Source organism: Pelodiscus sinensis, chromosome 18 (assembly GCF_052426305.1).
Source record: "Pelodiscus sinensis isolate ZL-2025 chromosome 18, ASM5242630v1, whole genome shotgun sequence".
Classification (NCBI taxonomy): domain Eukaryota; kingdom Metazoa; phylum Chordata; order Testudines; family Trionychidae; genus Pelodiscus; species Pelodiscus sinensis.
This window is the reverse complement of record NC_143069.1, coordinates 30,883,619-30,911,427: the sequence shown is the minus strand read 5'-3', so window position 1 is coordinate 30,911,427 and position 27,809 is coordinate 30,883,619. Positions and strand designations below refer to the sequence as shown.

At 64.9% G+C, this 27,809-nt stretch overlaps 3 protein-coding genes across 3 annotated transcripts; 1 reads left to right on the top strand and 2 right to left on the bottom strand.

The window, feature by feature from the left end:
• Window positions 1-1,537: 1,537 nt before the first annotated feature.
• LOC106733023 (germ cell-specific gene 1-like protein) lies at window positions 1,538-6,542 on the bottom strand. The gene is made up of 5 exons (XM_075915478.2): window positions 5,348-6,542; window positions 4,754-4,801; window positions 4,340-4,492; window positions 3,814-3,925; window positions 1,538-2,379 (listed from the first exon to the last, which is right to left on the bottom strand). The coding sequence occupies exons 1-5, from the start codon at window positions 5,658-5,660 to the stop codon at window positions 2,061-2,063; spliced, it is 945 nt and encodes a 314-aa protein (XP_075771593.2). The 5' UTR covers window positions 5,661-6,542; the 3' UTR covers window positions 1,538-2,060.
• A 6,417-nt stretch (window positions 6,543-12,959) lies between these two features.
• On the top strand, window positions 12,960-18,154 carry RPL28 (ribosomal protein L28). Its single transcript, XM_075915259.2, has 5 exons — window positions 12,960-13,080; window positions 13,170-13,252; window positions 16,793-16,916; window positions 17,348-17,466; window positions 18,030-18,154. The coding sequence occupies exons 2-5, from the start codon at window positions 13,172-13,174 to the stop codon at window positions 18,117-18,119; spliced, it is 414 nt and encodes a 137-aa protein (XP_075771374.1). The 5' UTR covers window positions 12,960-13,080; window positions 13,170-13,171; the 3' UTR covers window positions 18,120-18,154.
• Window positions 18,155-20,231: 2,077 nt separating this feature from the next.
• RCVRN (recoverin) lies at window positions 20,232-27,562 on the bottom strand. The gene is made up of 3 exons (XM_075915513.2): window positions 26,934-27,562; window positions 21,653-21,764; window positions 20,232-21,152 (listed from the first exon to the last, which is right to left on the bottom strand). Exons 1-3 carry the CDS (start codon window positions 27,312-27,314, stop codon window positions 21,067-21,069), a joined length of 579 nt encoding a protein of 192 aa, XP_075771628.1. The 5' UTR covers window positions 27,315-27,562; the 3' UTR covers window positions 20,232-21,066.
• Between the last annotated feature and the right edge of the window lie 247 nt (window positions 27,563-27,809).

The window sequence follows — 27,809 nt, the reverse complement described above, 5'->3', positions numbered from 1 at the left end:
TGTGGGAGCAGAAGAGGGGCTGAGGGCTAGAATGGAAGGAGTCACCCCCTGACTGCAGGGGGCGTAAGGGCTGCCTTTGATTTCTGCTCCCCTCGGACCCAAGAGTCCCCCCCTCCGGCCGCAGTGGGGCAGGGGGTGCAGCCCTCTGGCTTCGCACAGCTGGCTGGCCTCTGGCCATGGACGGCTCTGACCCTTGTCCCTAAAGTACCAGATTAGCTCTAGGCCAAACAAACACAAACCCAGTGTCCGAAACATCAGCCTGCCTTGTGTGTGTGTGTGTGTGTGTGTGTGTGGGAGGGGGGACAATGCTGGTTTTACTTTGGCTTTACAGGGCTTTTTAATGCCCCGTCCTGCACCGTGCCTCGGGGCAAATTAAGCGTTGGAGGGGGAGGCAGTGGGGACCAGAAGCAATGGGGGCTGGGGCAAGGGAGGGGGGAGTGAGACCCACCACCCTACAGCCAGAGCATGTGGAGTCCGGAGCTGTGGGTTGGCCCCTGAAGCCCCATAGCAGGAGCCCTCTACCGACCCACCCCATGGCGGAAGTTCTAACCCTCCCCAGCCGCCCGAGGAGGGACGAGAACTCCGCTTGCTCCTGCAGCCTTGTGCCCCACTGTCAGGCACACATCCTGAAGTGTGGCTGGGGGAGGGGGAAACGCTGCTCCCCCCCCCATCGCCAGGAGAGGGGCTACAGAGAAAGCCCTCACACGGCTGCAGTGGCCACCTTTGAGAACTGCCCCTCAGCGCCTGGCAGGGCGCCCGCTTCCCCCTCCGCTCTTGCCGGAAGAACCAGGCTGAGGCTGATTAATTCTTAATTTCTTTAATCACATGGAGTGTTCTGACCTTTGATCTCCCCAGATGGGAGCCACCTCCCTTATCAGAGCCAAACAGCAGGTCCTGCCACTTGCCTCAGCACAGCTGGGGGTGGGGGGAGTTTGAGGGTACCAGGGCTGGGCTGGCAGGGGCCGTGGGTCGGGAGTGAGGGGCACCGGCAGGCCTGGGGGGAGCTCAGGGCCGGGCTGGCAGGGGCCGTGGGTCGGGAGTGAGGGGCACTGGCAGGGCTGGGGGGAGCTCAGGGCCGGGCTGGCAGGGGCCGTGGGTCGGGAGTGAGGGGCACCGGCAGGCCTGGGGGGAGTGAGGGGCCGGGCTGGCAGGGGCCGTGGGTCGGGAGTGAGGGGTATCGGCAGGCCTGGGGGGAGCTCAGGGCCGAGCTGGCAGGGACCATGGGTCAGGAGTGAGGGGCACTGGCAGGGCTGGGGGGAGCTCAGGGCCGGGCTGGCAGGGGCCGTGGGTCGGGAGTGAGGGGTATCGGCAGGCCTGGGGGGAGCTCAGGGCCGGGCTGGCAGGGGCCATGGGTCAGGAGTGAGGGGCACTGGCAGGGCTGGGGGGAGCTCAGGGCCGGGCTGGCAGGGGCCGTGGGTCAGGAGTGAGGGGCACCAGCACAGCTACATCCATGGCCACTTGATGTCACGCCGACCCCACAGGAATCACCAGATGGGGGTGACGTCAGCAGGACCCGGGGTGACATTTCTCTCCCTTTCTGTACTGGTAACTGTCACACCCCCTCCAGGGAGGGTTCTTCTGCCCCCCACCATCAGCCTCCCTCCAGTTACTGCTGTAGGGCCTGAGGTTGCTGGGCCCACATGGACCCTGGGGCTGCCCCGGCCTGCGCCACTTGGTGGCCCCACTAGGGGGCTCTGACCCTAGGACTGCCCCGGCCTGCGCCACCTAATAGCCCCACTAGGGGGCGCTGACCCTGGAGCAGCCCTGGCCTGCACCATCTGGCAGCCCCACTAGGGGGCGCTGACACTGGGGCTGCCCTGGCCTGCACCACCTTGTGCTCCCAATAGGGGGCGCTGACACTTGGGCTGCCCCAGCTGGCAGGACCCCATTGGGGAGGGGTTTGTGGGAAGAAGGGAGAGGGAAGGGACATGGATTGGAGAAAGGGAGGAATAAAGAGGCATGAGTGTGGGGGGGGGGGGAAGACTGGATTGGGGGAGGGGAGGTTGTGGGGACTGTAGAGTTAAAGGGGGGAGCCATAGTCGGGTGCTGCCCCCCGCCCCCTAGCAGGGCTCCCCATTGTCTGGGTCGCCGGCACCCCCGTAGCGCCCCCCAGCCAGGCCGGAGTAGCCCCCCCCGCAGCCCTTGCGTCCCCCGGTGGCGGGGGGGCGGGCGCAGCCGGGGGAGAAGTCCAGCGAGTCGCTGACGCTGAAGACGTACTTGTCCCACAGGAAGCGCTCGAGGTCGGGCGCCAGGCCGGGGCGCGGGCCCCGCTGCTGGCAGATGCGCCGGCGGTACTGGAACTCCAGCAGCGTCTTGGTGTAGGTGTTGAGGGTGAGCACGGAGGCCGACATGCAGAGCGTGAAGGAGAGCCAGGCCATGCTGGGGGGTGCACAGGGGCCAGGGGTGGTCACAGCCCTACACGCTCCCCAAACCCCCGTCCCTGCCCTCAGGCGCTCCCCCCACCCCCTTCCCCACTACCGCCTGCCTGGGGACCCACAGCTCTGTCCTTGTCACTGCCCCCCACCCAGCTACCTACCCTCCCACCCAGCCGTCAGTCTGTCTGTCCACCCACCCACCCGTCTGTCCTTGTCACGCCCCCCACCCAGCCGTCAGTCTGTCCGTCCACCCACCCACCCGTCTGTCTGTCCTTGTCACTGCCCCCCACCCAGCTACCTACCCTCCCACCCAGCCGTCAGTCTGTCCGTCCACCCACCCACCCGTCTGTCCTTGTCACGCCCCCCACCCAGCCGTCAGTCTGTCCGTCCACCCACCCACCCGTCTGTCTGTCCTTGTCACTGCCCCCCACCCAGCTACCTACCCTCCCAGTCACCCACCCACCCGTCTGTCCGTCCACCCACCCCTCTGTCTGTTCTTGTCACTGCCCCCCACTCACCCACCTGTCTGTCCGTCCATCCAGCCCCGTCTGTCCTTGTCACGCCCCTGCAGCTACCTACCCACCCATTGTGCTACCCTGCCACCGAGCTCCCTGCCCGTCAGTTTGTCCATTCACCACCCATCTGTCTATCCTTGTCATGCCCCCCCACCCAGCTACCTACCCTCCCACCCACCCACCCACCCACCCACCCACCCATCTTTCTGTCCTTGTCACTTCCCCGCCAACAACCTACCCGCCTGTTGTGCTACCCTGCCACCAAACTACCCATCGATCAGTCTGTCTGTCCGTCCACCCACCCACCCGTCTGTCTGTCCTTGTCGCTCCTCCCCCAGCTACTCACCCGCCGTGTCTGTCCACCCACCCACCCGTCTGTCTGTCTTTGTCGCTCCTCCCCCAGCTACCTAGCCGCCCACTGTGCTACCCTGCCACCAAACTACCCATCCGTCAGCCTGTCCATCCACCCACCCACCAATCTACTCACTCACCCACCCACCCGTCCATCCACCCGCCAAGCTACCCACTCACCGTGCTGCCTCCCACCTTCCCGTCCATCCACCTACCGAGCTACCTACCCAACCAGGAATCCATCCATCCATCCATCCATCCATCCATCCATCCACTGGCCTATCTCCCCCTCCCCCACACACTCCGCCATTCATCCACCCATGCATTTCCTACCCACCCCACATCCCTGCACCCCTCTGTCCTTCCCTCCCTCAGGGCTCCATGCCTGCCCCCCCCCAGCATCTCCGGGGCTCCTCCAAACTGCCAGGATGGATCCTGCTGTGTGTCTCCAGAGCAGGGGAGAAGCAGGGTGCCTGGGGCCCCCGAGAGGGGTCACGCCCCTCTGCCCCGTTTCCTGCCTCCCTGAGCCAGCCAGGCCCTACTCTGGGTGCCCCCTCCCCCCCGTTACTCACCCGAAGGACCAGCCGTAGTACCAGGTCTGGGGTCTCCAGTCCTTGGGCCCCAGGTTGACGGCCACCTGGAAGACGGTCATGTACATCATGTGGGCCACCATGCCCAGGAGGCCTGCGGACAGAGCCCGGTGAGCAGGGGCGGCGGGGGCTTGGGGACAGCAGCGGGACTGGAAGGGTTAACGGGGGGTGAGGTGAGGGAGCCGTGGAGTTGGAGGGGAGCTCCCAGCAGCACAATGATGAACACAGCCTGGCGTTGGATGGGGACCGGGTACCCGACAGCAGGGTGACCACGGTGGCAAGGGCCCTGAGGGATGCGGGGGGGGGGGCAGGGAGGGAAGGCAGGGGGGTGCTCGGTACCCGACAGCACGGTGACCACAGCGGCGAAGGCTCTGGGATGTATTGGGGGGCAGGTCGGGGGGCAGGCGGGGGGGGGGCGCTCGGTACCTGACAGCACGGTGACCACAGCGGCGAAGGCTCTGGGGTGTATTGGGGGGCAGGTCGGCGGGCAGGGGGGGGCGCTCGGTACCTGACAGCACGGTGACCACAGCGGCGAAGGCGTTGATCTTGAGGCCACCAACGAAGCCGGCATAGCAGGTGGCATCCAGGGCCATGAGCAGGAAGCCGATGCTGAGCAGCGCGATGTACAGGAACTCGGACGCCACCGACAGCCACAGCACCCCTGGGGGGGACCCATGGGTGAGCACAGCCCCCATCCAGCGCCCTGCTCCCCACGAGCCAGCCCCATCCCAGCCCCCGCCCGCTCTTCCCCTGCTGGGAAGGGGGGGCTGCATGGGTGCATTGGGGGGCTGCCAGCTGGAGCCCCCACCCCGGGGTGCCTGGAGGGAGGTGCCAAGCTGGGCCAGCCACGTGCCTCTGGGGAGGGCATTGCCTGGCAGCAGGGAAAAAGTCCCGCGCAGGATCCATCTGTCCGGTTGCTCACCTTTCTCCGACTCGGGGGGCAGCTCAATGAAACTGCGGCAGATCTCACCTAGGGAGGCAGGGGAGAGAGAAAAGGATAGAGAGTGAGATCAGTGGGATGGAGGGGAGCTCCTAGCTTTATCTGGTTTACCTTGGGATTGCTGGAGGATGTATTGAGATGCGGCCACCTCTGGGGTGAGGCAAGGGGGCTGAGCATCCATACAGCCTGCTCTGGGAAGAAGTGCAGAAGCTGGCTATATGGGGATCCCTCACCTGGCAGAAGATGTGACCACCTCTGGAGTGGAGTGTGGTGGCTGAGTATAACAGGGACCCACCTCTCCCAATGGGAGACGCAGTCCTCTCTGGGGTGGGGCACTGGGGCTGGGTATAGCATGGACTCCTCTCCAGACATTAGGTGCAAGGGAGAACCCCTCTCAGCAGAAGATGCGGCCAGCTCTGGGGTGAAGTATAATGGCTGAGTATAACACAGACACCTCTCCAAGCAGAGATGCAGCCTCCTCTGGGGTGAGGCATGGGGACTAGCTCTATGGGGACCCCTCCCTGGGCAGCAGATGCACCCAACTCTGTGGTGGGGCACAGGGACATCAGTCTGTACCTCTGTGGCGTTCCTCACAGGAGAGCCAGAAGCCGGTGTGGAAGTAGCGGAAGGCGTACTTGTCCTCACCCGTCTCCCAGATGTACTGCACCACGTTGGGGTCCAGGGTGGCGTTGCCAGGCTCCGTCTCGTTGGCCCCCACGGGCACGCAGTTGCCCTTCCGGATGGCCGACAGGCAGGGCGGCTTGACCACCTTGTGCGTCCCCTCACACCAGTAGCTGGTGGCGAAAGCCGACACGGCGAAGCCAAGGGCCAGCGAGTTCAGCGCCAGCGCCAGCAGCGACCGTGTCTTGCGGCTCAACTGGATCATCATGGTCCCGCCAGCAGGGACAGGGACAGAACTTGATGACCTCCTAAGGGCCCTTCCAGTTCTAGTGTTCTATGGTTCTGGAATCCTAGGATTCTAGAATTCTGCAGTTCTAGAATGTTATGATTGTGTGGTTCTAGAATTCTATTATTCCGTGGTTCTAGAATTCTGTAGTTCTAGAATTCTATGATTCTATAGTTCTATCGTCCCCAAGCCCCTGCTCCCGGCCTCTCCCCGGCAGCCTGAGTCTCCCTGGGCAAGAAAGTTTCCCCTAGGGCCACTTCCTGCCCTCCCCAAATTGGATGGAGAGTGTGATGCGCCGCGCTCCAGAGATTTGTACTTTAATCCGGTTTGATCTTCCAGCCCGTCTTGGAGGCAGGGATCCAATCTTGTCTCCTGGCAGCTCCCTAATCCAGTGCTGGGTCTCGGAGGATGATTTAGCCTCCAGCTCCCTCCCCCGCTGCTCTGCCGGGGGGATGCTTCGGCGGCTCGATTCGGACATGGGGGTCCCCAGCTCCCGAGGTGCGGATCTGGGGGGGGGGGGGAGGCGAAGCTTCCACGGGAGGGTCTTAAATCCGGTGCGACCGGTGGCTGGGATCCAGGATGCACCGGGTGCAGGTGTGGGGAGTTTGTGGTCCCCGACCTGGTCAATGTCAGGGTGCCAAGAAAACTGGCGCTGCGACGAAGCGATGGAAACGGACGCCCACCGGATCCAGGCTGGCCTCACACAATCCGCTGTCCGAGAAGCGCTGGCCACGGCGGGACTCGGGGGCTCTGCTCTGGATTCGAGCGCCCCTCGTGCCCTGTGAGCTCAAATGCAGCCCCTGCGCCTGGCGCACATCTGGGAAACGCTGGGGGACGGAGCCCGCTACCTCCTGTGTTGGAGCCGCCCCCCGCCCCCCCCCCCCCCCGGCACTCAGCCAGGCCGGGGCACCGCGCGGCTGATTGAAAAGCTCTTCATTAGCGGCAAGGGGCCCTGGCCGGGGGGGTGGGATTGGGGGGAGGCTGTGGATTAGCATCTAATCAACAGCAGGGGGTGAGTTATGGCCTGATCTCCTAGGCCTGGCACAGCTGGGGGGCTGGGAGGGGGGAGAGAGACAGAGGGGAGTGGGGTGGATGGATAGACAGACAGACAGAGAGAGGGGGTGGTTGGGGATAGATCGATGGGGTGGATGGGGATAGAGATGGAGGGAGGGAGGATAACCGGAGGGGGTCTGGAGAAGCATAGTTGGGGAGGGCGGGGGGAGCAGAGAGGGCAGGTGTCCAGGACACAACCACCCACACAGAGAGGAGGCTTAAGGGAGTGATGGGTAGATCCACAATGTAGAAACGATCCCTGACAGAGGAGCCATGCGTGCAGGGGGGCTGCCGTGTGTGTGTGTGTGTGTGTGTGTGTGTGCGCGCGCGCGAGCTGGTGGTGCAGGTGTATTTTGCATGTGTGGTTTTGTGTGCATGTGTATGCGTGTGCGCGCACACGTGTTTGTGTGTGCATACGGGTGTGTGCGTGCTTGGTGTGTACGCATGCAGCATGCATGTGTGCGCACATGGGTGTAGGTATGTATGTGAGTGTGTGCATAAGAGGGGGTGTGCACGCGTGCACCCACGTGCGGAGGCAGCGGGAGCCTGGGCCCACGGTGTCCGAGCTGCACCAACATTCAGGAATGTGGCCCGGGGTCCCCCGTGTTTGAGCTGCTATCTCGAGAGCAATCCGGGGCCCCATGCTGTGGGGGCAGGGCGGCTGTGGCGGAGCTAATGGGGGGCCTGGCGCTGGCAGCAGCAAGTAACTCACCCCCTCCCCCAAACCTCCGTCCTGGCTCTGCCCCCGCCTACCCCTCCCACCCCTGCTGCTGCTCCGCCCCCTCCTCCAAAGCCCCGCCCCTGCTCCCATTGGCACTTTCCAGTTCCGCCAATAGACACTGGGAGCCGGTGGGGAGGGGCAGAGCGGGCAGGCTGGGCCCGGGGCCAGGACACTCCCCCCTGCCAGCGCCAGGCCCCTCCTAGTGCCCCGGCCCATCCTGAGCCCCACGGATGCCCCCTGAAGGGTCTACGGCAGGGACCGCTTGGACCCATTCCGGGCACCCCCCAAAATTATCTAGCCCTGGTGTCTGTGTGTATCTGTGCTCAAGCTCCCCACTGCCCCCTGCTGGCGGCCCTGCCTGAGTGGCCACGTATCAGGCTGGCTCAGGTCCCTATGGGGCCCCGCTGCTCCCCCACACCCCGAGAGGGACCAGGATCCCAGGCGCTTGCCAAGTGGGGAAGAGAGGTTTCGGGGGGGAGGGGTCTAGACATAAATCCCCCCATGTCCCCAGGACAGGGGACGGATTGTGAGAAGTGGGAACGGGGCCGGGCCGGGATGGAGGGTCTATGGGGCCACAGGTGGGTCGCAGAGGGGCAGGGAATGGGGCACGGGCCTGTCTCCTCTAGGAGCTGCCAGTTCCCACCCAGCCTTTTCCTTTCCCAGGCGGTGGGGGGCGGGGGGGTCAGCATTAGTGCAGGGATCCTACAGCAGAGGCTGAAATCCGGGGATTAATGCCCAGCTGGCCGCAAAGCCCAGCCTGGCATGTTCCTTTCATTAACGGCCACATGGTACCGAGCCAGGCAGCCCCCTAAGGCCCACAGCCCAGCTGATTGAGACTCAGGGAAGTCATTAGAGGCCAGAGGCTGACTTGGGAGGCGGGGGGTGCTGCGAGCCAGGACTCCTGGGTTCTCTCCTTGGCTTGAGGAGGAGGAGTGAAGTCTAGTGGTTAGAGCAGGGGGAATGGGAACCAGGGCTCCCGCATTTTCCCTGGCTCGGGGAGGGCCGCAGGATCAGGCCCCCTTGGTACTATGTCTGTCCCCTGCTCAGCCTTGGCCATCCCAGGGACTTTTGGGCCCCTGCTTGGGGGCGGGCGTGATGGAAAAAGCCCATCGAATGACCCACATTAGCTGCAGCCCCAGGTCATCAAGGCCTTCCACTTAATGACACAATTAGCAGCAGCTGGTAATCAACTGACTGTAGGGGACAGGAGGAGGGGCTGGGCCTCCCCTGACCGGGGGTGTGTGTGTGTCCTGATAGAGCCCCTCACTCCCAACCCGCAGCCCCTACCAGCCCAGCCCGAGGCTCCCGCTTCTGTCTCAAGGCCCCTGCTGAGCCCAGACTCACTCCGGAGCAGGCTGGGGACTGGAAGTGTGGACGTGTCTCCCTGAATTATTTTCTTTCTGTTGTGTCCCCCATGGGGGCCAAGAGATGAACCTGAATCTGCCCCCTGCCCCCCAAAAAGCTGCTGGTTCCAGAGTGAATCCCCAGTGCCCATTTCTCTACACACCCCCCCCCGACCCTCCTATGGCATGAGAATCAGCCGAGCCCCATGCTTGGGGGGCAGGTTGTCTCTATCCCGGCTCCTCTGGGGCAGGGAGGGGTTCACCGGGAACTGGACACCAGGTTGGGAAGGGCTGGAGGGGTGTAATTGGGCCTTTGGGATTGGGAAGGGTTTAAGACTGAGACATTAAGGTTTGGGAGGAGGCAACCCCAATCCCCTCCCACAGCTCGGCAGGAAAGAACCCAGGTGTCCTGGCTCCCAGCCCCCGCTCTAACCAGTAGACCTCACTCCCCTCCCCAGCTGTTTTCTCCTTCCTGGTGCTGCAGTCAGGGCCCGCTCTGGGGCTGAAGGAGGTGGGGGCAGCAGGCTAAGGAGCCACTGTGGGACCTGTGGACACAGACCAAGGGCTGGCACAGAGCTGCCTGGTGGATGTGGCCCCGGGGGCAGATGTTGTCCCAAAGGGCAGAGAGGAGCCTGCAGGGGAGGTGAAGGTAGGGCAGTGGGTGGATCTGTAGCTGAGGGGGAGCAGCGGGGTCCCAGCACCACAAAACATGAGGCCAACCACCTTCTCCGTGTTGTCCCAGGCTGTTTATTACTGTAGGGTTGCTTGGGGGGGCGATTTCCTCACCCCAACTCTGGCCCTTCCCCGATTGTTCTTTGCTCTCCAGCCTCCTAATGGGCAGAGGTCGGTCGCCTCTCCCCTGCAAGGGCAAGGAAGATCTGGAGTCGCCCTTCAAGGGCCAAGGGCGGGACGAGAACCGGCAGCCTTGGGTCCTGGAACCTGGCGCCGCCCTGGTGGAGGCAGGGGAAAGCACATTGAGTACAGGCAGTCCCCGGGTTACGTACAAGATAGGGACTGTAGGTTTGTTCTTAAGTTGAATGTGTATGTAAGTCAGAACTGGCTCCAGATTCAGCTGATGCTGCTGAAACTGACCAGGGGCTGACTACAGGAAGCTGGAGGCAGAATTGCTCTGTCCCCAGCTTCCTGGAATCAGCCACTGATCAGTTTCAACAGCGGCTGAATCTCGAGCCTGGGACAGAACAGCTGGGCTGCCAGGTAGGTCCCTGCAGGACCAACCCGGCAGCACCCCAGCTGCTCTACCCCAGGGTCCACAACAAAAGCCTGGTCTGCTGGGGGGGGGGGCGCACCAGCTGCGCCCCCCCCCCCCAACAGACCAGGCACACCGGGAGCAAAGCCGCAGCGGCAGCAGAGTCCTCCGCCTCCCCGGCTTTTCTCCAGGTGTCCCTGGTCTGCTGGAGACGGTCCCCAGCAGACCAGGGGCACCCGGAGCAGCTTTTCTCGCCCCGGAGGTCGAGGTGGCGGGACCGCTGTGCTCTGGGCGGTTCCGCTGCCTGCAAGCTCCGGGCCAAGAAAGCCCCGTTCGTAAGTGCGGAGTCGGATCCGCGTAACTCGGGGACTGCCTGTATAATTCCCCCACAGAGTTCTGCAGCTGGGTGCTCCGTGACTCAGCTTCCCTCCAGCCGCAGGAGGGGGCCAGGCAGAGCCAGCGCCCCCAGGGTCAGGCCGGCCATCAGCAGCCCCAAGCGGGGGGCACAGAGGCGGGGTGCGGCCCCACGGCCGTGGTGCAGGTCTGGCCGGCAGGGCAGGTGGTCGTGGAGTAGGTGCTCGGGCATGGCTCCCGAATCTGGGGGCAAGGACAGAGGGGAATCAGGGGACAGTCTAACCCTCCCCCATCGCCCCCCCTCTAACCCACTAGACTGCCTCCCCCAACCACGACCCCATTTGCTCTCCTCACCCAGCCTGGTCAGTCCCTGATGCCCCCAGATGTGTCATGAGTTTGGGGGCCTCAATCTAGTTCCCAGACAAGCCCCTCTCAGGATCCCCCCCCTCCCTGGCAGAGAAGTCGAGGGCCGGATGATTCAGCCCCCTCCCCATCCAGGTTTGTGGCTCGGTTTCCAATGGGGGGGTAAATTGGGAGGGGGTGCAGCAGGAAGGTGTAAAGAGGGGGTCTCCAGGCCCAGGGGCCCCAGGTTTGGGGGCAGAGGACTGTGGGGAGGAGCACTGATCTCAAAGGGGGGGGTCTCATTGCAGGACAGCTCCAGTTAGGGGGTCACTGGTTTGGGGGGGCTCAGAAAGGGGTTCAGGTCTCGGGGCTGCCTTCAATGGTGGGGGCTCTGTTCTCCAGGGGAATAGGCGGGGGGGGGGTCTGCATTCTGGGAGGTGGGTTGACTCTGCTGTCAGGGGGCCCCAGGAGGGGGGCTCTGGACTGGGGGGGGGCTCTGCTCCCAGGGCCCATCCCCACTCACCCCGCGAGCGGTTCCAGACGAGCAGGCGCAGCTCACCCAGTGCCTGGCTCAGGTTCTGCACCCGGCCCTGCAGCTGGGTGTTCTCGGTCTGCAGCTCCCGGATGGCCTCCTGCAGCTCGAAGGGGCGCCCCCCGCCCTCCAGCAGGGCCAGCAGCACCAGGGCTCCCCACAGCCCCATCCCGCCCGCTTGCCACCCCGGCCCGACTGAGCACCAGAGCCAGCCCTGCGCCCCATCGATCCCCGGCCTGCGCCAGCCCTGATCAATGCACCCCCCCAGGGTTGTTAATTACCAGCCCCCACAGCTCAGCACAATGAGCGGTGCCCCTCGCTCCCGACCCACAGCCCCTGTCAGCCCTGCCCCCACCCCAGCCTTGCTGGCGCCCCTCATTCCTGACCCACAGCCCGTGCCAGCCCAGCCCTGGACACGCTCCCGAACTGCAAGCCCTCAGTGATCACTGAGCTGCAAGAAAAAAGCCACAGAGACATGGAAAAACTCTCCCATGGTGCTACTGTAATTCACTCCATTGATAATGTGCAGTGGCATGCACCGTGGGGTACTACCGTAATACACCCCAGCAGTAACATTCCGCACCATCCCTGATGCCCCCAGATGTGTCATGAGTTTGGGGCCTGCATATTTATACCTGCCTCTGGAAATTTCCACTACTTGCATGCGCCTACACTTCAGTTACCCCTCTGATACTATTCTGCACCATGCAGGCTATGCACCTTTGGGTCCTAATGTAATGCACCCCATTGATAACGTGCAGCGCCATGCACTGTGGGGGCCATGCACTGTGGGGTGCTACTCTAATACACCCCATTGATAACGTGCAGCGCCATGCACTGTGGGGGCCATGCACTGTGGGGTGCTACTCTAATACACCCCATTGATAACATGCAGCGCCATGCACTGTGGGGGCGCTACTCTAATACACCCCATTGATAACATGCAGCGCCATGCACTGTGGGGGCCATGCACTGTGGGGTGCTACTCTAATACACCCCATTGATAACGTGCAGCGCCATGCACTGTGGGGGCCATGCACTGTGGGGTGCTACTCTAATACACCCCATTGATAACGTGCAGCGCCATGCACTGTGGGGGCCATGCGCTGTGGGGTGCTACTCTAATACACCCCATTGATAACGTGCAGCGCCATGCACTGTGGGGGCCATGCGCTGTGGGGTGCTACTCTAATACACCCCATTGATAACATGCAGCGCCATGCACTGTGGGGGCCATGCGCTGTGGGGTGCTACTCTAATACACCCCATTGATAACGTGCAGCACCATGCACTGTGGGGGCCATGCGCTGTGGGGTGCTACTCTAATACACCCCATTGATAACGTGCAGCGCCATGCACTGTGGGGGCCATGCACCGTGGGGTGCTACCGTAATACCCCAGATTAACAGCGTGCGGCTCGCAGGTACGGGGTGGCCGGGTGGGCGGTTTTGAACCGGACAGGCCGGGGGTCGAGCTTTGTGTCCGGGAAACCCACGGAGCGAACAGCACTGCCCGGGGCGTTCTACAGCCGATGGAATGCCCATTGTGACGTCACGTCAAGCGTGTCCGGTATTTTTGTTGCAACCACCTGGCTCTGGATTGGGAGAAAAACCGGGGGCGGGGCGCGGGGCAGAGGGGGCGGGGCCGGGGAGAGGGGGCGGGGCCGGATCCTGAGGCTAGTGCCGAAAAGAGCCGAGCGCTGTCGAATGAGCGCGGGGGGAGGGGGGGTCAGTGACGGAGACTCCCGAGCGCTGCCGGAAATGAGCGAGCGGGGCGCGCGGGCCGGAAGTTCAGTCCCTGCACCGACCCGCCTCTTCCCTTTCCGTTTCCGGCAGCGGCCGCGAGAGCAGGTAACGCGCGGAGCTCCGGCCCCGGCCCCACGTGGGACCCCCCCCCCCCCGCTCTCACCCCCCCCCGCTAACGCGTGTCCCCCCCGCAGCCATGTCCGCCCAGCTGCAGTGGATGATCCTGCGGAACTGCTCCAGCTTCCTGCTCAAGCGCAACAAGCAAACCTACAGCACCGTGAGTGCCCCCCCGGGACCCCCCCCGGGCCCCCCCAACCTACAGCACCGTGAGTGCCCCCCCGGGACCCCCCCTCGGGCCCCCCCCCCCCCGGAACCCCCCCCCCCCCCCCCCCAACCTACAGCACCGTGAGTGCCCCCCCGGGACCCCCCCGGGCCCCCCCAACCTACAGCACCGTGAGTGCCCCCCCGGGACCCCCCCCGGGCCCCCCCAACCTACAGCACCGTGAGTGCCCCCCCGGGACCCCCCCCCGGGCCCCCCCAACCTACAGCACCGTGAGTGCCCCCCCGGGACCCCCCCTCGGGCCCCCCCACCTACAGCACCGTGAGTGCCCCCCCGGGACCCCCCCCGGGCCCCCCCAACCTACAGCACCGTGAGTGCCCCCCGGGGCCCCCCCGGGCCCCCCCAACCTACAGCACCGTGAGTGCCCCCCCGGGACCCCCCCCGGGCCCCCCCAACCTACAGCACCGTGAGTGCCCCCCCGGGACCCCCCCGGGCCCCCCCAACCTACAGCACCGTGAGTGCCCCCCCGGGACCCCCCCCCGGGCCCCCCCAACCTACAGCACCGTGAGTGCCCCCCCGGGACCCCCCCCCGGGCCCCCCCAACCTACAGCACCGTGAGTGCCCCCCCGGGACCCCCCCCGGGCCCCCCCAACCTACAGCACCGTGAGTGCCCCCCGGGACCCCCCCCCGGCCCCCCCCAACCTACAGCACCGTGAGTGCCCCCCCGGGACCCCCCCCCCGGGCCCCCCCAACCTACAGCACCGTGAGTGCCCCCCCGGGACCCCCCCCGGGCCCCCCCAACCTACAGCACCGTGAGTGCCCCCCCGGGACCCCCCCCGGGCCCCCCCAACCTACAGCACCGTGAGTGCCCCCCCGGGACCCCCCCCGGGCCCCCCCAACCTACAGCACCGTGAGTGCCCCCCCGGGACCCCCCAACCTACAGCACCGTGAGTGCCCCCCCGGGACCCCCCCCCCCCCCGGGCCCCCCCAACCTACAGCACCGTGAGTGCCCCCCCGGCCCCCCCCCGGGACCCCCCCAACCTACAGCACCGTGAGTGCCCCCCCCCCCCCCCCGGGCCCCCCCAACCTACAGCACCGTGAGTGCCCCCCCGGGACCCCCCCCCGGGCCCCCCCAACCTACAGCACCGTGAGTGCCCCCCCGGGACCCCCCCCCGGGCCCCCCCCAACCTACAGCACCGTGAGTGCCCCCCCGGGACCCCCCCGGCCCCCCCCCCCACCTCGGGACCCCCCCCCCCCAACCTACAGCACCGTGAGTGCCCCCCCCCCCCCCCGGGCCCCCCCAACCTACAGCACCGTGAGTGCCCCCCCGGGACCCCCCCGGGCCCCCCCAACCTACAGCACCGTGAGTGCCCCCCCGGGACCCCCCCCTACAGCACCGTGAGTGCCCCCCCGGGACCCCCCCCCGGGCCCCCCCAACCTACAGCACCGTGAGTGCCCCCCCGGGGGCCCCCCCCTACAGCACCGTGAGTGCCCCCCCGGGACCCCCCCCCCCCCCCGGGCCCCCCCAACCTACAGCACCGTGAGTGCCCCCCCCCCCCCCCCCCAACCTACAGCACCGTGAGTGCCCCCCCGGGACCCCCCCGGGCCCCCCCAACCTACAGCACCGTGAGTGCCCCCCCCCCCCCCGGGCCCCCCCCCAGCTGCCCCCCCGGGCCCCCCCAACCTACAGCACCGTGAGTGCCCCCCCGCCCCCCCCGGGCCCCCCCCGGGCCCCCCCAACCTACAGCACCGTGAGTGCCCCCCCGGGACCCCCCCCCCCCCCACCTACAGCCCCCCCCGGGCCCCCCCCCCGGGCCCCCCCAACCTACAGCACCGTGAGTGCCCCCCCGGGCCCCCCCCCGGGCCCCCCCAACCTACAGCACCGTGAGTGCCCCCCCGGGACCCCCCCCGGGACCCCCCAACCTACAGCACCGTGAGTGCCCCCCGGGCCCCCCCCCCCGGGCCCCCCCCAACCTACAGCACCGTGAGTGCCCCCCCGGGACCCCCCCCGGGCCCCCCCAACCTACAGCACCGTGAGTGCCCCCCCGGGACCCCCCCCGGGCCCCCCCAACCTACAGCACCGTGAGTGCCCCCCCGCCCCCCGGGCCCCCCCAACCTACAGCACCGTGAGTGCCCCCCGGGCCCCCCCCGGGCCCCCCCAACCTACAGCACCGTGAGTGCCCCCCCGCGACCCCCCCCCCGGCCCCCCAACCTACAGCACCGTGAGTGCCCCCCCGGACCCCCCCCCGGGCCCCCCAACCTACAGCACCGTGAGTGCCCCCCCGGGACCCCCCCCGGGCCCCCCCAACCTACAGCACCGTGAGTGCCCCCCCGGGACCCCCCCCGGGCCCCCCCAACCTACAGCACCGTGAGTGCCCCCCCGGGACCCCCCCAACCTACAGCACCGTGAGTGCCCCCCCGGCCCCCCCCGGGACCCCCCCAACCTACAGCACCGTGAGTGCCCCCCCGGGACCCCCCCCCGGGCCCCCCCAACCTACAGCACCGTGAGTGCCCCCCCCCCCCAGCACCTCCCCCCCGGGACCCCCCCAACCTACAGCACCGTGAGTGCCCCCCCGGGACCCCCCCAACCTACAGCACCGTGAGTGCCCCCCCGGGACCCCCCCCCGGGGCACCCCCCCCCCCCCCCAACCTACAGCACCGTGAGTGCCCCCCCGGGACCCCCCCCGGACCCCCCCAACCTACAGCACCGTGAGTGCCCCCCCGGGACCCCCCCCGGGCCCCCCCAACCTACAGCACCGTGAGTGCCCCCCCGGGACCCCCCCCCGGGCCCCCCGAACCTACAGCACCGTGAGTGCCCCCCCGGGACCCCCCCGGGACCCCCCAACCTACAGCACCGTGAGTGCCCCCCCGGGACCCCCCCGGGCCCCCCCAACCTACAGCACCGTGAGTGCCCCCCCGGGACCCCCCCCCAAACCTACAGCACCGTGAGTGCCCCCCCGGGACCCCCCCCCCCGGGCCCCCCCAACCTACAGCACTGTGAGTACCCCCTGGGACCCACCCTCGGGGCCTTCCCTCCACCCTCCCCCTTGAACTCCCACGGGACCCCCCTCCACCCTTCCAACCTATAGCGCTGTGAGTGCTCCCCACCCCCCCGACCCTCCATTCCATCCCCCTGTGAACCTCCCAAACCTACAGCATCGCGAGTGCCCCCCATGGGACTCCCCCTTCCGGGCACCGCTCCCCTCCCTCTCCACTCCCACTGCAACCCCCCCCCTCCGCTCTATCTTCTCACTGGACTCCCACGGAAACTGCCTTCTATCCCTCCACCGGTACCTCCACCGCCTGGATCCTCCCCACTCCACCGCCCGCTCCATTCCCCACCCCTTTGGGGACCCCACCCCAGTCTCCTGCCACTCCCAGCCAGCCCTTCCCAGACACAGTCACCAGGATCAGGCCCCGCCAGACGAAGCCTCCATCCCAAGGGCTCCCAGTCTGGCCTGAGCCCCCGTGGCAAGGGGGGACGCGGGAGCTGAGGTGGGGCCCAGCCCTGCTCACCGGCTCCTTTCCTGTTGGCAGGAGCCGAATAACCTGAAGGCCCGGAACTCCTTCCGCTACAATGGCCTGATCCATCGCAAGACGGTCGGGGTGGAGCCAGCCGCCGACGGCAAGGGCATTGTGGTGGTGCTGAAGAAACGGGCAGGTGGGTGGGGGCAGGGATGCCAGCGGTGGGCTGGTTCCCTGCACCCGGGGCAAGGGATTCTGGGGGCCAGACTTGGTTTCCCTCTCCCCTGCTGCACGTTGCCAGTCAGGGATCTCTGGGGAGGGCAGAGGAGGATCCAGACCCATGTGTCTGGCGCGCTGATTGGGCCCCCAAAACGCTCCATACTCCATTCCCTGCTGAGCCAACTAGTCCACTCCCTGGGGGTTCAGAACTGGTGCCCCATAGAGGGGAAGGGCCCACTGCCCCATTCCCAGCCCCGCTGAGCCAGCCAGTCCCTGCCCAGAGTCTGGTTCAGAGATGGTTCCCATTGGGGAAAGACGCCCTGTCGTGTCCTGCTACATAGACCAGCTCCTTCCCTGCCGTCTCTCGCTGTGGCCTTTCCTGGCTCTGATCTGTGGTCCCTTCCCCAGGTCAGCGCAAGCCAGCCACGTCCTATGAGAAGACGACCATTAATAAGAACGCCCGGGCCACCCTCAACAGCCTGCGTCACATCATCCGCAAGAACAACTACCGCAAGGACCTGCGCATGGTGAGTGCCAGGCTGAGCCTCCGCTGTCCTGGGGCTGGACCCCGGCTCCCCAGAGACGTCACCTGTGATTATGAACCCTTTGGAGGGGGGGCACTGCCCCATTGGCCAGAGCTCTGTGCCCTTGGGCAGAAAGGGGCTGACTGTTCACTTCCCCTTCAAGACGGGAGGACCTGAATTTAATCTGGGCCGATGGGCTCAGTGCTCAGCTCATCATGCCTGGTTGGAGATGCTAGAGTGGGGGCATTCCTCAGTGTGGTGATAGTCGCTCGGCTCGCCATGCCTGGTTGATTGCCTTTGTGTGGGGGGAGGGAGACCTGTGGTTGTGGGATGCAGGTGGGTGCTCGGCTCGCCATGCCTGGGCAGGACCTCCTCCCCCAGTGTAGCTGCAGTGGGATGATCTCCAAATGTGGAGTGTTGATTGGCATTCGGCTCGCCAGCCTATTCCATGCATGCACCCGCCCCACCCCCTCCCCAGCCCTGGGGGGACATTCCACTCCCCGGGGGGGGGGGCTGCGCCAGGGCGTGCCCTGCCGTGTGCCAGCCTCACACGCTCCTGTTGCCAGGCCGCTCTGCGCCGCGCCAGCGCCATCCTGCGGAGCCAGAAGCCGGTGGTGGTGAAGAAGAAGAGAACTCGGGCTACCAAGACTGCGTGAAGAGCGCTCGTGTCCCAATAAAGCGTTCAAACCAGCCTGCGGTGTGGCCCAGCCTCTGTGGGGGGAGACTGGGAAGATGGGTGGGCCCCCTGGGGCTGCTGGAGGGCGGGGGCGGGCCCCTGTGCCTCATACATAATGTGGGGAAACTGAGGCGGGAGGTGAGACATGGTTCTGCCTCTGTGTCCTTGGGCAGGGAGAGGACCTGGCTCCCAGGCCCCCACCCCTCTTGCAGTGCCATGGAGAGAACCCATGAGTCCCAGCTCCCCAAGACTCATAGACTCATAGACTTTAAGGTCAGAAGGGACCATGATCATCTAGTCTGACCCCCTGCACAGTGCAGGCCACAGAATTTCGCCCACCCCTCTTAGAATAATCCTCTCACCCTTCCAGATGGGTCCTGGAAGTTGGTCTGTAGAGGCTGGGAGGGCTTCCCATACAGTGACTCCATTAGACACCCCACACACACACACACCATGTCCCCTCCATGGTGCCATTGGGGACCCAGTCACTTGGTCTTGGCAGTGACTCCGTGGCTGCTACAGGCGACCCCAGTGGCCCCCACACAGCTGCTGGCGGAAGGGTGCAGGCCCCAGCTATAGTCCCAGGAAGCTGTTCCCTGGTCAGCTTCCTCTGCAGGTGGGGAAGATGAGGAGTCCCCCCAGAGTCTGGGCTGGCAGGGGCTGCGGGTAGGATCGCAGGGGAAGCCCAGGCCTGGCCTAGCTGGGAGGTGGGGTTCTGGCTGGCACTGCTGCTGCCATCTGTCCCCTGGGGGCCGGGCCCTGGTTGATTAGGCCAAGCTGCTTAGGGCCGTGTTTACACCGGGGCAGAGCTGATCCCTGCTAACGGGATTGGAAGCCGCTGGGCGGGGGGGGGGGGGAGGCTGTTGTATAACAACCCCCCTGCCAATAGGCCTGGGACAAAGGGATTATCCCTGCACTGCATGTGGGTGGGAGGGAGCAGGAGGGCACGTCTGCCTGGGGTTAGAGTGAGGTTCTCTCCCTGGCTCCAGGATGGTAGTGGGGGCTAGTGCTTAGAGCAGGCGTGCTGGGAGCCATGGACCAATAGCTCCTGCTTTGACCACTCCAGCTTGCCCCAGCTAGTGGTGGCAGGGGGTACGTGGCTGCTCACAGAGGGCTTGGGCACGTGGCTGGTGGACAGGCTGTGTCCCTGCTGCTCTCCAGCTGTAGCAGGGCCCATGGACCTGCAAGAGGCTGGTTTGATTCCTGCCTCACTCTGGACGCCCCCCAGGCAGGACTGCAGGGGCGGGTGGTTTACACACAACGCTCTTTATTGAAAACCAAACACGGGTACAGAATAAGACAAATGCCCTTTGCTTCCCTCCCCCCCAACAAGCCCTGGGCCGGGAATCCTGCTGGCTCTTGTGGGGGGGGGGAACCAGCCGGCAGCCACACAACACGGAGAAGTGGGGGGTGAGGGCGGTTTTCCCCACACTGGCTTTGTCGGGGGCGGGCAAGAGGACAAAGGATCCGCCTAACACCGCTGCTGTGGGGGGCCCGAGAGAGGGAACCGATCAGGTCTGAGGACGGGCAGAGCAAATGGAAAAGGCAGAGCAGGTCAGGTGGGCAGTAGTTTGCACCAGCTGAGGGAGCCATGGCTGGGGCATTAGAGAAAGATGTCTGGGTTCAACTCCGGGCTCTTGTGCCACATCTGACCCCGATCAGTGACTCTCTGGGTAACACCCAACCCGACAGGGCCCTGATCCCCGTGAATCTGTGTCTGGGCGGCACTGGCACAACAGGGCCCCAATCCCGGGGACTCTGTGTCTGGGCAGCGTCTGGCCCCACGGGGCCCCGATCCCGGGGACTCTGTGTCTGAGCAGCGCCTGGCCCCACGGGGCCCCGATCCCGGTGACTCTGTGTCTGAGCAGCACCCGGCCCCACGGGGCCCCGTTCCCGGTGACTCTGTGTCTGAGCAGCGCCCGACCCCACGGGGCCCCGATCCCGGTGACTCTGTGTCTGGGCAGCATCCGGCCCCACGGGACCCCAATCCCGGGGACTCTGTCTGAGCAGCGCCTGGCCCCACGGGGCCCCGATCCCGGTGACTCTGTGTCTGGGCAGCGCCCGGCCCCACAGGGCCCCGATCCCGGTGACTCTGTGTCTGGGCAGCGTCTGGCCCCACGGGACCCCGATCCCGGTGACTCTGTGTCTGGGTAGCTCCTGGCCCCACAGGGCCCCGATCCCGGTGACTCTGTGTCTGGGCAGCGCCCGGCCCCACGGGGCCCCGATCCCGGTGACTCTGTGTCTGGGCAGCGCCCGGCCCCACGGGGCCCCGATCCCGGTGACTCTGTGTCTGGGCAGCGCCCGGCCCCACGGGGCCCCGATCCCGGTGACTCTGTGTCTGGGCAGCGCCCGGCCCCACGGGGCCCCGATCCCGGTGACTCTGTGTCTGGGCAGCGCCCGGCCCCACGGGGCCCCGATCCCGGTGACTCTGTGTCTGGGCAGCGCCTGGCCCCACGGGGCCCCGATCCCGGTGACTCTGTGTCTGGGCAGCGCCTGGCCCCACGGGGCCCCGATCCCGGTGACTCTGTGTCTGGGCAGTGCCCGGCCTTTCTTTTTCATCAGCCATTTCTCTCTCCCTTCCCTTTGCTGCTCTGCCTTCTTTCCATCCTCCGATCTTTCCCCTTCCTCATTGCTGCTTTTCTTTCTTTCCTTCCGTCCTTCCTTCCCATCAGCCCTTCCCCTCCTACGCTTGCCCCCTGTTCCTCTCCATTTCCGGGGGGCTCTGGGAGGCCCCCCACAGCAGCCTGTTGGGCAGTGTGGGCTGGGGACGCGGCAGGGGACACAGCTAGCCGGGGAGGGGGTGAAGACTGACAGTGGCAACATACAGCGGCAGCCGGAGCCGGTGCCTTCCCCTCGGATCTTATTCATTCACTTGTGGCTCTTGTTTGGCTCCCGCGTCCCCCCCTCCCGGCCCGGTGCCCCGCTGCCTATTTCTTGGGCTCGTACTGGATCAGCCTCATGATGGCTTCGTTCTTCATCACCTCTGTGATGAACTCCCCCTCGGCGAGTTTGTCTGTGAGGGGAGAAGACGGAAGGGCGGAGGGATCCGGGGGTTAATAGACTGCAATGTAGAGCCTGGCTCCTCTAGGGGGCGTTGGCTGGGGCAGGGAATTGTGGGGGGGCTTTTCCCTCCAGGGGGCGCCCACTCCCAACAGCTGATGGACAGGGAATGGGGCAGGGGCTTTTCCCTCCAGGGGGTGCCAGCGCCCACCTGGCCCCATGGCAGGGGGGCTGGCTGGCTCAGGAGGTGGAGAATGGGACATGGAACTTTTCCCTTTTAGGGGGTGCTGACCCCCACCCAGCCCCATGGCGGGGACTGGCTGGCTCTGGGAGGCAGGGACTGGGGCCTGGGGCCTTTCCCCTCTAGAGCTGAGTTCTGTGGTAGGTTAAAAGGGCTTCGGTGTGTCGCCTGAGGGGTTAGGGTTAGTCGATAGGTGGGTACAGGGCTCCAACCCATTCAGCTCAGAGGTGGGAAGGGAGGGAGAGCGTGGGGGGGGGGGGAGGATCCCTTACCGTTGTCCCCCTTTTTGAAGTAGGCCCAGAGCTTGTCGGCTCGTTTCTGGGGGGTGTTTTCATCGGCGGGGAGCGCCTTCTGCTCTTCTGGGGGGATCATCTTAAATATCGCCTGTGAGCAGAGAGAGCATTCGCCATCAGCTGGGTGCCATCCAGAGCCCTGCCTACCCAGCTCCACCCCAGAGCTGGCTGCATGTCTGGGAGGGTCCCAGTTCCCAGCTGGTGGGTGTGTGAACCGTCTCGTTGCTCCACCCACTAGTCCACCCTGCTTAAGGTGTGGGGGTAGGTCCGTTCCAGACCCTCTCCCAAAGCTGCTTTCCAGCTCTGGGGCTTAGCGCTGCAATGGGGCAGAGGTGGGGTGGGCTCCCAGCGTGCCCCTCCCCTGCTCTACCCACTAGCCCCCACTGCCCTCCCCATGCCAAAGAGAAAACTCAGGGGCCCTGCCTCCCAGCCCTGCTACTCTACCCCTAAGCCCCAGGGCTGGGCTGTTCCCCTGTGCCTCACATATCTCCTCGCAGCCGCCCCCCAAGTGCAGGCTGGGTGGGGGGTTATTAACCCCCCCTCCGGATTGGGAGATTAATCTGCACCCGGCACTGAATATGAACTGTCCGCAGAGCCCTGTGGGATATGAAAAATGATTAAATGGTCCCAGGGACTGAGCGAAGGGCTTAACCCAGACTATGGGGGCTGTGCCAGGGAAACACGGGGGGGGGGGTTACCCCCCGGGTGGGGGAGGAGCAACAGGGCTAGATGTACTGGAGAGGGAGAGGGACATCGGGTGGGTGGCAGAGGGATGGGTGTGGGCGTGGATGGGGGGGCACTGTCTGGGGAGAGGGGAGAGGTGGATGGATGCAGGCCAGGCCAGGCTCTAGAGCAAGGCAAACCGGCCAGGCACAGGGCCCCACTCCCAGCGTCCTGCCTTCGGCTCCGCAAACCCTTTGGCCGGGCCTGAATGGATGGATCAGGGATGGAGGGAGAAGTGTAGGGGTGGGTGGGTGATGGACAGAGGGATTGAGGGGATGGGGGATGGACAGAGGGATTGAAGTGAAGGGATGGGGGATGGACAGAGGGATTGAGGGGATGGGGGATGGACAGAGGGATTGAGGGGAAGGGATGGGGGATGGACAGGGGGATTGAAATGAAGCGGGGGGGGGCGGGGCGGGATGGGTAGATGGCGACCCATTCTGTTTGCTGCGTGCTATGAGTCTCAATCCCCCGCCCCCCCCCCCCCCATTGCTCCCAGCCAGGTCCCTCCCCCACTCTGGAGTAGGGATGTAAGGGTGCAGTGGATAAGCAAAAGCATCGGGGCTAACGCACTAGACGACCCTCGTTTCCCTCCCACCCCCCAGGACGTGTTTCAGCAGCTGCCCGGCTCAGGCTCGGCTCGCGCCGGATCCGGGACCTACCCCGCTGCACCTCTGCATTTCAAGTGTGTTAGGAGCCGGGTGGGCAGGCAGCCTGGCTCAGCTCTGGCTCGTGCCAGGTCCAGGAGCTCAGACCCCCCTGGACAGGGGCTGCTGCCTCTGAATCCGTGGCAGCAGTGTGGGGCAACAGGCAGCTGATCCGCGAGGGGAGCCAGTTTAAAAAGCAGGGAGTGAGGCCGGAGCGCACTAGCTGCCGGCCCCGCCCCTGGGCATTATAGACTCATCGAGTGACCAATAAGAATTCATGAGACGAATCGACTATTCAGTGAACCGATATCTAACATCCCCACTGTGGAGGTCGCTGTTTCTGACCCCTTTGAGGTCTTTACTCCAGGACCCCACCCATTCCTGGTGGGACTCTTCCTCCCACCCCGGGATTCTCTCTTGGCCGCTAGCCTGGTCATGAGAAATACCTTCCCCCTAACCATGAACCTCCTCTCACAAGGCCCCTGATCTCTTGTCGCCTCTGCCTTCGTCTTAGCAAAATCCAGCAGCAGGCAGTTCCACTGGTCATCCACAGATTTTCCCTCCCCCTGCGACTGACAAGCAGGTGACTCCTTCCCTTGCCTTACCCACTGATCCCTCCCTAGGTTCAGGCCCACTGCAGCTGAGGGCTAATCCCTGATTAATGGGGGATCAGAGGCCCTGGCTGGCGGGAGGGCATGGTGATCAGGCTGGTGGGGTGGAGGCGAATACGTGCTAGGAGAGGCATTGGCTGTTGTGATGCCACCAGGAGCCAGATAATTTGGGATCAGAGGGAGGGGATCAGACACCAGCTTTTGTTCTGAGTACACGGGACTTTGCTGGTGGGTTGCAGATGAACCCTGGGCGCAGACCCAGGCTGGATTAAAATTAGCACTTTTTGGGTTTTTCTTTGAAAAAAAAATGTAGAAAGGTTAAATCACATTTTTGTAATTCCATTTACAAAGCAAGTTTTCCTTCATGAGACGTCTGTTCCGAAGGGAATCTGAGTTGCAAACCAAAGCCGAACGGGCCAGAACGTAGCGTCTCACTACACGCGTGCTGCACCCTTCTCGGAAACGGGTGTGAAAGGCTGTTTTTCTAGACAAGTCAAGGATCCAGGGGGAAGCAGGTCGCTTCTGAGACAAGCTTTGTAAAGATGGCAGGGCCATAGGAAGCCAGCAAGCTGGGAGTCACCGTTTTCTCCCATTCTAAAAACGTACCCCGGATAAGAATTTGCCTCTCTTAAGCTACACCCCTGCTCGAATAAATGTCCAGCGGCCCCTGCCAGGAAGCAAAGCGATGCACAAACTCGAGCGTAAGGGCACCTGCGAGTTATAAATCGACATGTTTGAACGGGCCCATCGGCAAGCGAGAAAGCAACTCGCTTTGAGAAATCACGGCGGCACAAAAGGAAAAGGAGCTTTAAAATCGGTGATTTCACTGGTCTTCTTTTAAATCCCTGTGCCCAGTGCGGAAAGGCTTAGCGGTCGTGAGGGGCCACGTATGGTCGGCTAGTTTCTCCCCTCCACCCAGTCAAAAAATGGATTGAAGAAGGTGGGGGATGGGGGAGACCGAAAGAAACGTTTTCACAAGGAAATCATCTTTTGATTTTGAAAGTGGCTCTTTGAAACCCTCCCCCCAAAACAGCTTCCCTTTTGGAAATGGGCAAATCCAGAACCCACCGGAGGAAAAACATTGGCACGGGTCGAATCCAAACACGGTGTTTTCCGAGTTTGGGGAAGCAGATCGAGTTTGGATGGAATGGGCAGTGGATTTTCAGCAGTGACAAATCGATTCCTCCTGGCTTGGGTTAAATCTACCTGGGTCCCGTCCCCCTCCCCAGAAATGTTCTTTTGTTTTTAAAAAATGTAGCCTCTCTGAAATCCTGTGGCGGGTAGTTCCGCAGGCCCGCTGTGGCCATAAGGTGAGAGGAGCAGCCGCCCACCTTGCCTTGATCCTGTGCTGAGGGACTGGGAACCCACCACCCCACAGGTTGCTTTCAGAGGCAAGACACTAACCCCCAGCCTGGCCCCAGGGCAGAAGCAGCAAAGGGAGGTTTTCGCCACCAGGGGGCAGGCAAGCCATAGATTGCAATACAGGCTCTATTAGCCGTTTGGGGGTGGGAGGGCCTGGTGGTTAGAGAGCGAGGGAGATGCCACTGTGGGAGGGGAGTTGGGTCTAGTGACCGGCTGTGAGCGCCGTGGCATTTTTAGCCCCTTCTACGAATTTCCACGTGGTTTTTATCGTGATCTCTCTCACCTTTTATCGTGATCACTGCTCCCTCCCCCCCAAGCCTTCCTCCTCCTCCCCCCCCCCAGCCTTCCTCCTCCTTTTGGCGATGGCAAATCCAGCTTAAGGCTCGTTATTTTCTGCCGCGGTGTGGGGCAGCGCCCCAGATACCCTGCCTGACCTGCAGGAGCAGCTCTGTGGGGCCGGGTGAGGCCATACTGATAAAATTAACGGGGGGGGGGGGGTTGGCAGCCAAGAGGCTCAGCCCGGATAAATTAGCATAACAGGATTTGGCGCCCAGGGGAGGGGGAGAGGCTGCAATCCCATCAGGGATGTATTTGTGACCAACGCAAGCCTTGATCGGGGCTAATCCACTGTCATGCTGCCGGGTACAATCCTGCCACCTGCCCTAGGGATCAGGCCGCCTCCACGCCCCTCTCTGCCCACTCCACCTGCCCGAGCTGGCCGGTCACGGGCCTGCGCGGCAGGGAGCAGGCGGGATGCCGGGGTAGATGGGCTCGCTGTGATGCTGCATCGGCCTGGCCTCTGTCCACGGGCGGGGGAGCCCAGGCAGGATCGGCGTGCTTGGCATGAGCGGGAACAGGCTGTGACGCTGGCTGAGGGTTGGTGCCCAGAGGACGGGGCTGGGCCGGTCCCCCAGTCGGCAGAACAAGCAGGAACCACAGTTTGGGCTAGGGAGAGACTTTCTGGCTCCGTGGGCACCAGCCAGGAGCCCGGGGGGTGTGGGGGGAGTCCCCTGGCTCCGTTCACTGTGGGGTGGGAATGGCCAAGCATCCCCTTAGGGCACCACAGCAAGGCTCCTCAGGGCACTGCTAGGAAGGAAGCTCGCAGCATGCCTTCTTCCCCCTCCTTTCTGGGCTGAAATCCCTACAAGACATTGCTATAGGAGAGTTCACATTGTTTGCTCCCTCCCCTACTCCCGGCACTGCTGTGGGGAAGTTCACCCCTCCCTCATGGCACTGCTGTGGGGAAGTTCACCCCTCCCTCATGGCACTGCTGTGGGGAAGTTCACCCCTCCCTCAGGGCACTGTTGTGGGGAAGTTCACCCCTCCCTCAGGGCACTACTGTGGGGAAGCTCGCAGCAGCCCCTCAAGACACTGCTGTAGGGAAGCTCACAGCACCCCCTCAGGGCACTGCTGTAGGGAAGCTCGCAGCACCTCCTCAGTGCACTGCTGTAGGGAAGTTCACAGCACCCCCTCAGGGCACTGCTGTAGGGAAGCTCGTGGCACCCCCTCAGGGCACTACTGTGGGGAAGCTCACAGCACCCCCTCAGGGCACTGCTGTGGGGAAGTTCACCCCTCCCTCAGGGCACTACTGTGGGGAAGCTCACAGCACCCCCTCAGGGCACTACTGTGGGGAAGCTCACAGCACCCCCTCAGGGCACTGCTGTAGGGAAGCTCGCAGCACCCCCTCAGGGCACTGCTGTGAGGAAGCTCGCAGCACCCCCTCAGGGCACTACTGTGGGGAAGCTCGCAGCACCCCCTCAGGGCACTGCTGTAGGGAAGCTCGCGGCACCCCCTCAGGGCACTACTGTGGGGAAGCTCACAGCACCCCCTCAGGGCACTGCTGTAGGGAAGCTCACAGCACCCCCTCAGGGTACTGTTGTGAGGAAGCTCGCAGCCCCCCCCTTGCTCCGCACTCACCGAGATGATCTCCAGCACCTCGCTCTTGCTGATCTCGCCGTTGCGGTCCACGTCGAAGAGGGAGAAGGCCCACTCCAGCTTGAGGTCGGTCTTGCCGGAGGAGGTGAGGTGCAGGGCGATGATGTACTCCCGGAAGTCCAGCGTCCCGTCGTTGTTGGTGTCGAAGCTGCGGAAGACGTGGCGGGCGTAGCCCTTGGGGTCGGAGTTGGGGAAGAAGTTGGCGTAGATCTTCTCGAACTCGGCCTGGCTGATGCGCCCGTCCGGGCACTGCTTCTGGAAGCTCTCGTACCACTTGCACAGCTCGTCCTCCGTGTACTTGGTGTTCAGCTTCAGGTCCTCCAGGATCTCCTTGGACAGGGCCCCGCTCTTACTGTTCCCCATGGCGCCCCGATGCTGCGCCCCGAGCCCGGCCTAGCCCCCGTGTCCCAGCACCCGCGCCCCGATCCCCGGCCTAGCACCCCCGCCCCTCCGGTCCCAGCCTGGCTCTAGCAGGTGGGCTCCTCGGCTCCCACTGGCATCTCCCAGGCCCTGGTGCTGCCGGCTCATATAGACTCCCTGGGAAGGGGGGGTCTCCGCCAGGCCCCCCCGCCCCTCCCGCGGGGCTGGCTCCGTGACGTTGGTCACAAGCTCCTTAGCGCTATTAACGGGAGATTGGCAGCCCTGAGCCACTTGGAGTATTGTCGGCCGCTGCCCTTGGGCGCCCGCCGCCCCGCCTTCTGCCGCCTCCCGCAGCTGCCTGCCCCCCCGGCCTCCTCCAGACTAGCTACCCCATCCCCCCGAATCCCCATCCCCCGCAAACCCCTCTATCCCCTGTCCCTGATGAACCCCTCCATCCCCATCCCCCCAAACCCTCCACCCCCCATGAACCCCTCTATC

Excerpts from the sequence above, each read along its gene's own strand:
- RPL28 (XM_075915259.2), top strand. The coding sequence starts at position 13,172 with ATGTCCGCCCAGCTGCAGTGGATGATCCTGCGGAACTGCTCCAGCTTC. Across the intron at positions 13,253-16,792 it reads ACAAGCAAACCTACAGCACC|GAGCCGAATAACCTGAAGGC; the intron begins GTGAGTGCCCCC and ends TCCTGTTGGCAG. Across the intron at positions 17,467-18,029 it reads ACCGCAAGGACCTGCGCATG|GCCGCTCTGCGCCGCGCCAG; the intron begins GTGAGTGCCAGG and ends TCCTGTTGCCAG.
- LOC106733023 (XM_075915478.2), bottom strand. The coding sequence starts at position 5,660 with ATGATGATCCAGTTGAGCCGCAAGACACGGTCGCTGCTGGCGCTGGCG. Across the intron at positions 4,802-5,347 it reads CTGTGAGGAACGCCACAGAG|GTGAGATCTGCCGCAGTTTC; the intron begins GTACAGACTGAT and ends CTGCCTCCCTAG. Across the intron at positions 2,380-3,813 it reads TACTACGGCTGGTCCTTCGG|CATGGCCTGGCTCTCCTTCA; the intron begins GTGAGTAACGGG and ends TGCACCCCCCAG.
- RCVRN (XM_075915513.2), bottom strand. The coding sequence starts at position 27,314 with ATGGGGAACAGTAAGAGCGGGGCCCTGTCCAAGGAGATCCTGGAGGAC. Across the intron at positions 21,765-26,933 it reads AGGTGCTGGAGATCATCTCG|GCGATATTTAAGATGATCCC; the intron begins GTGAGTGCGGAG and ends CTCTGCTCACAG. Across the intron at positions 21,153-21,652 it reads CTTCAAAAAGGGGGACAACG|ACAAACTCGCCGAGGGGGAG; the intron begins GTAAGGGATCCT and ends CTCCCCTCACAG.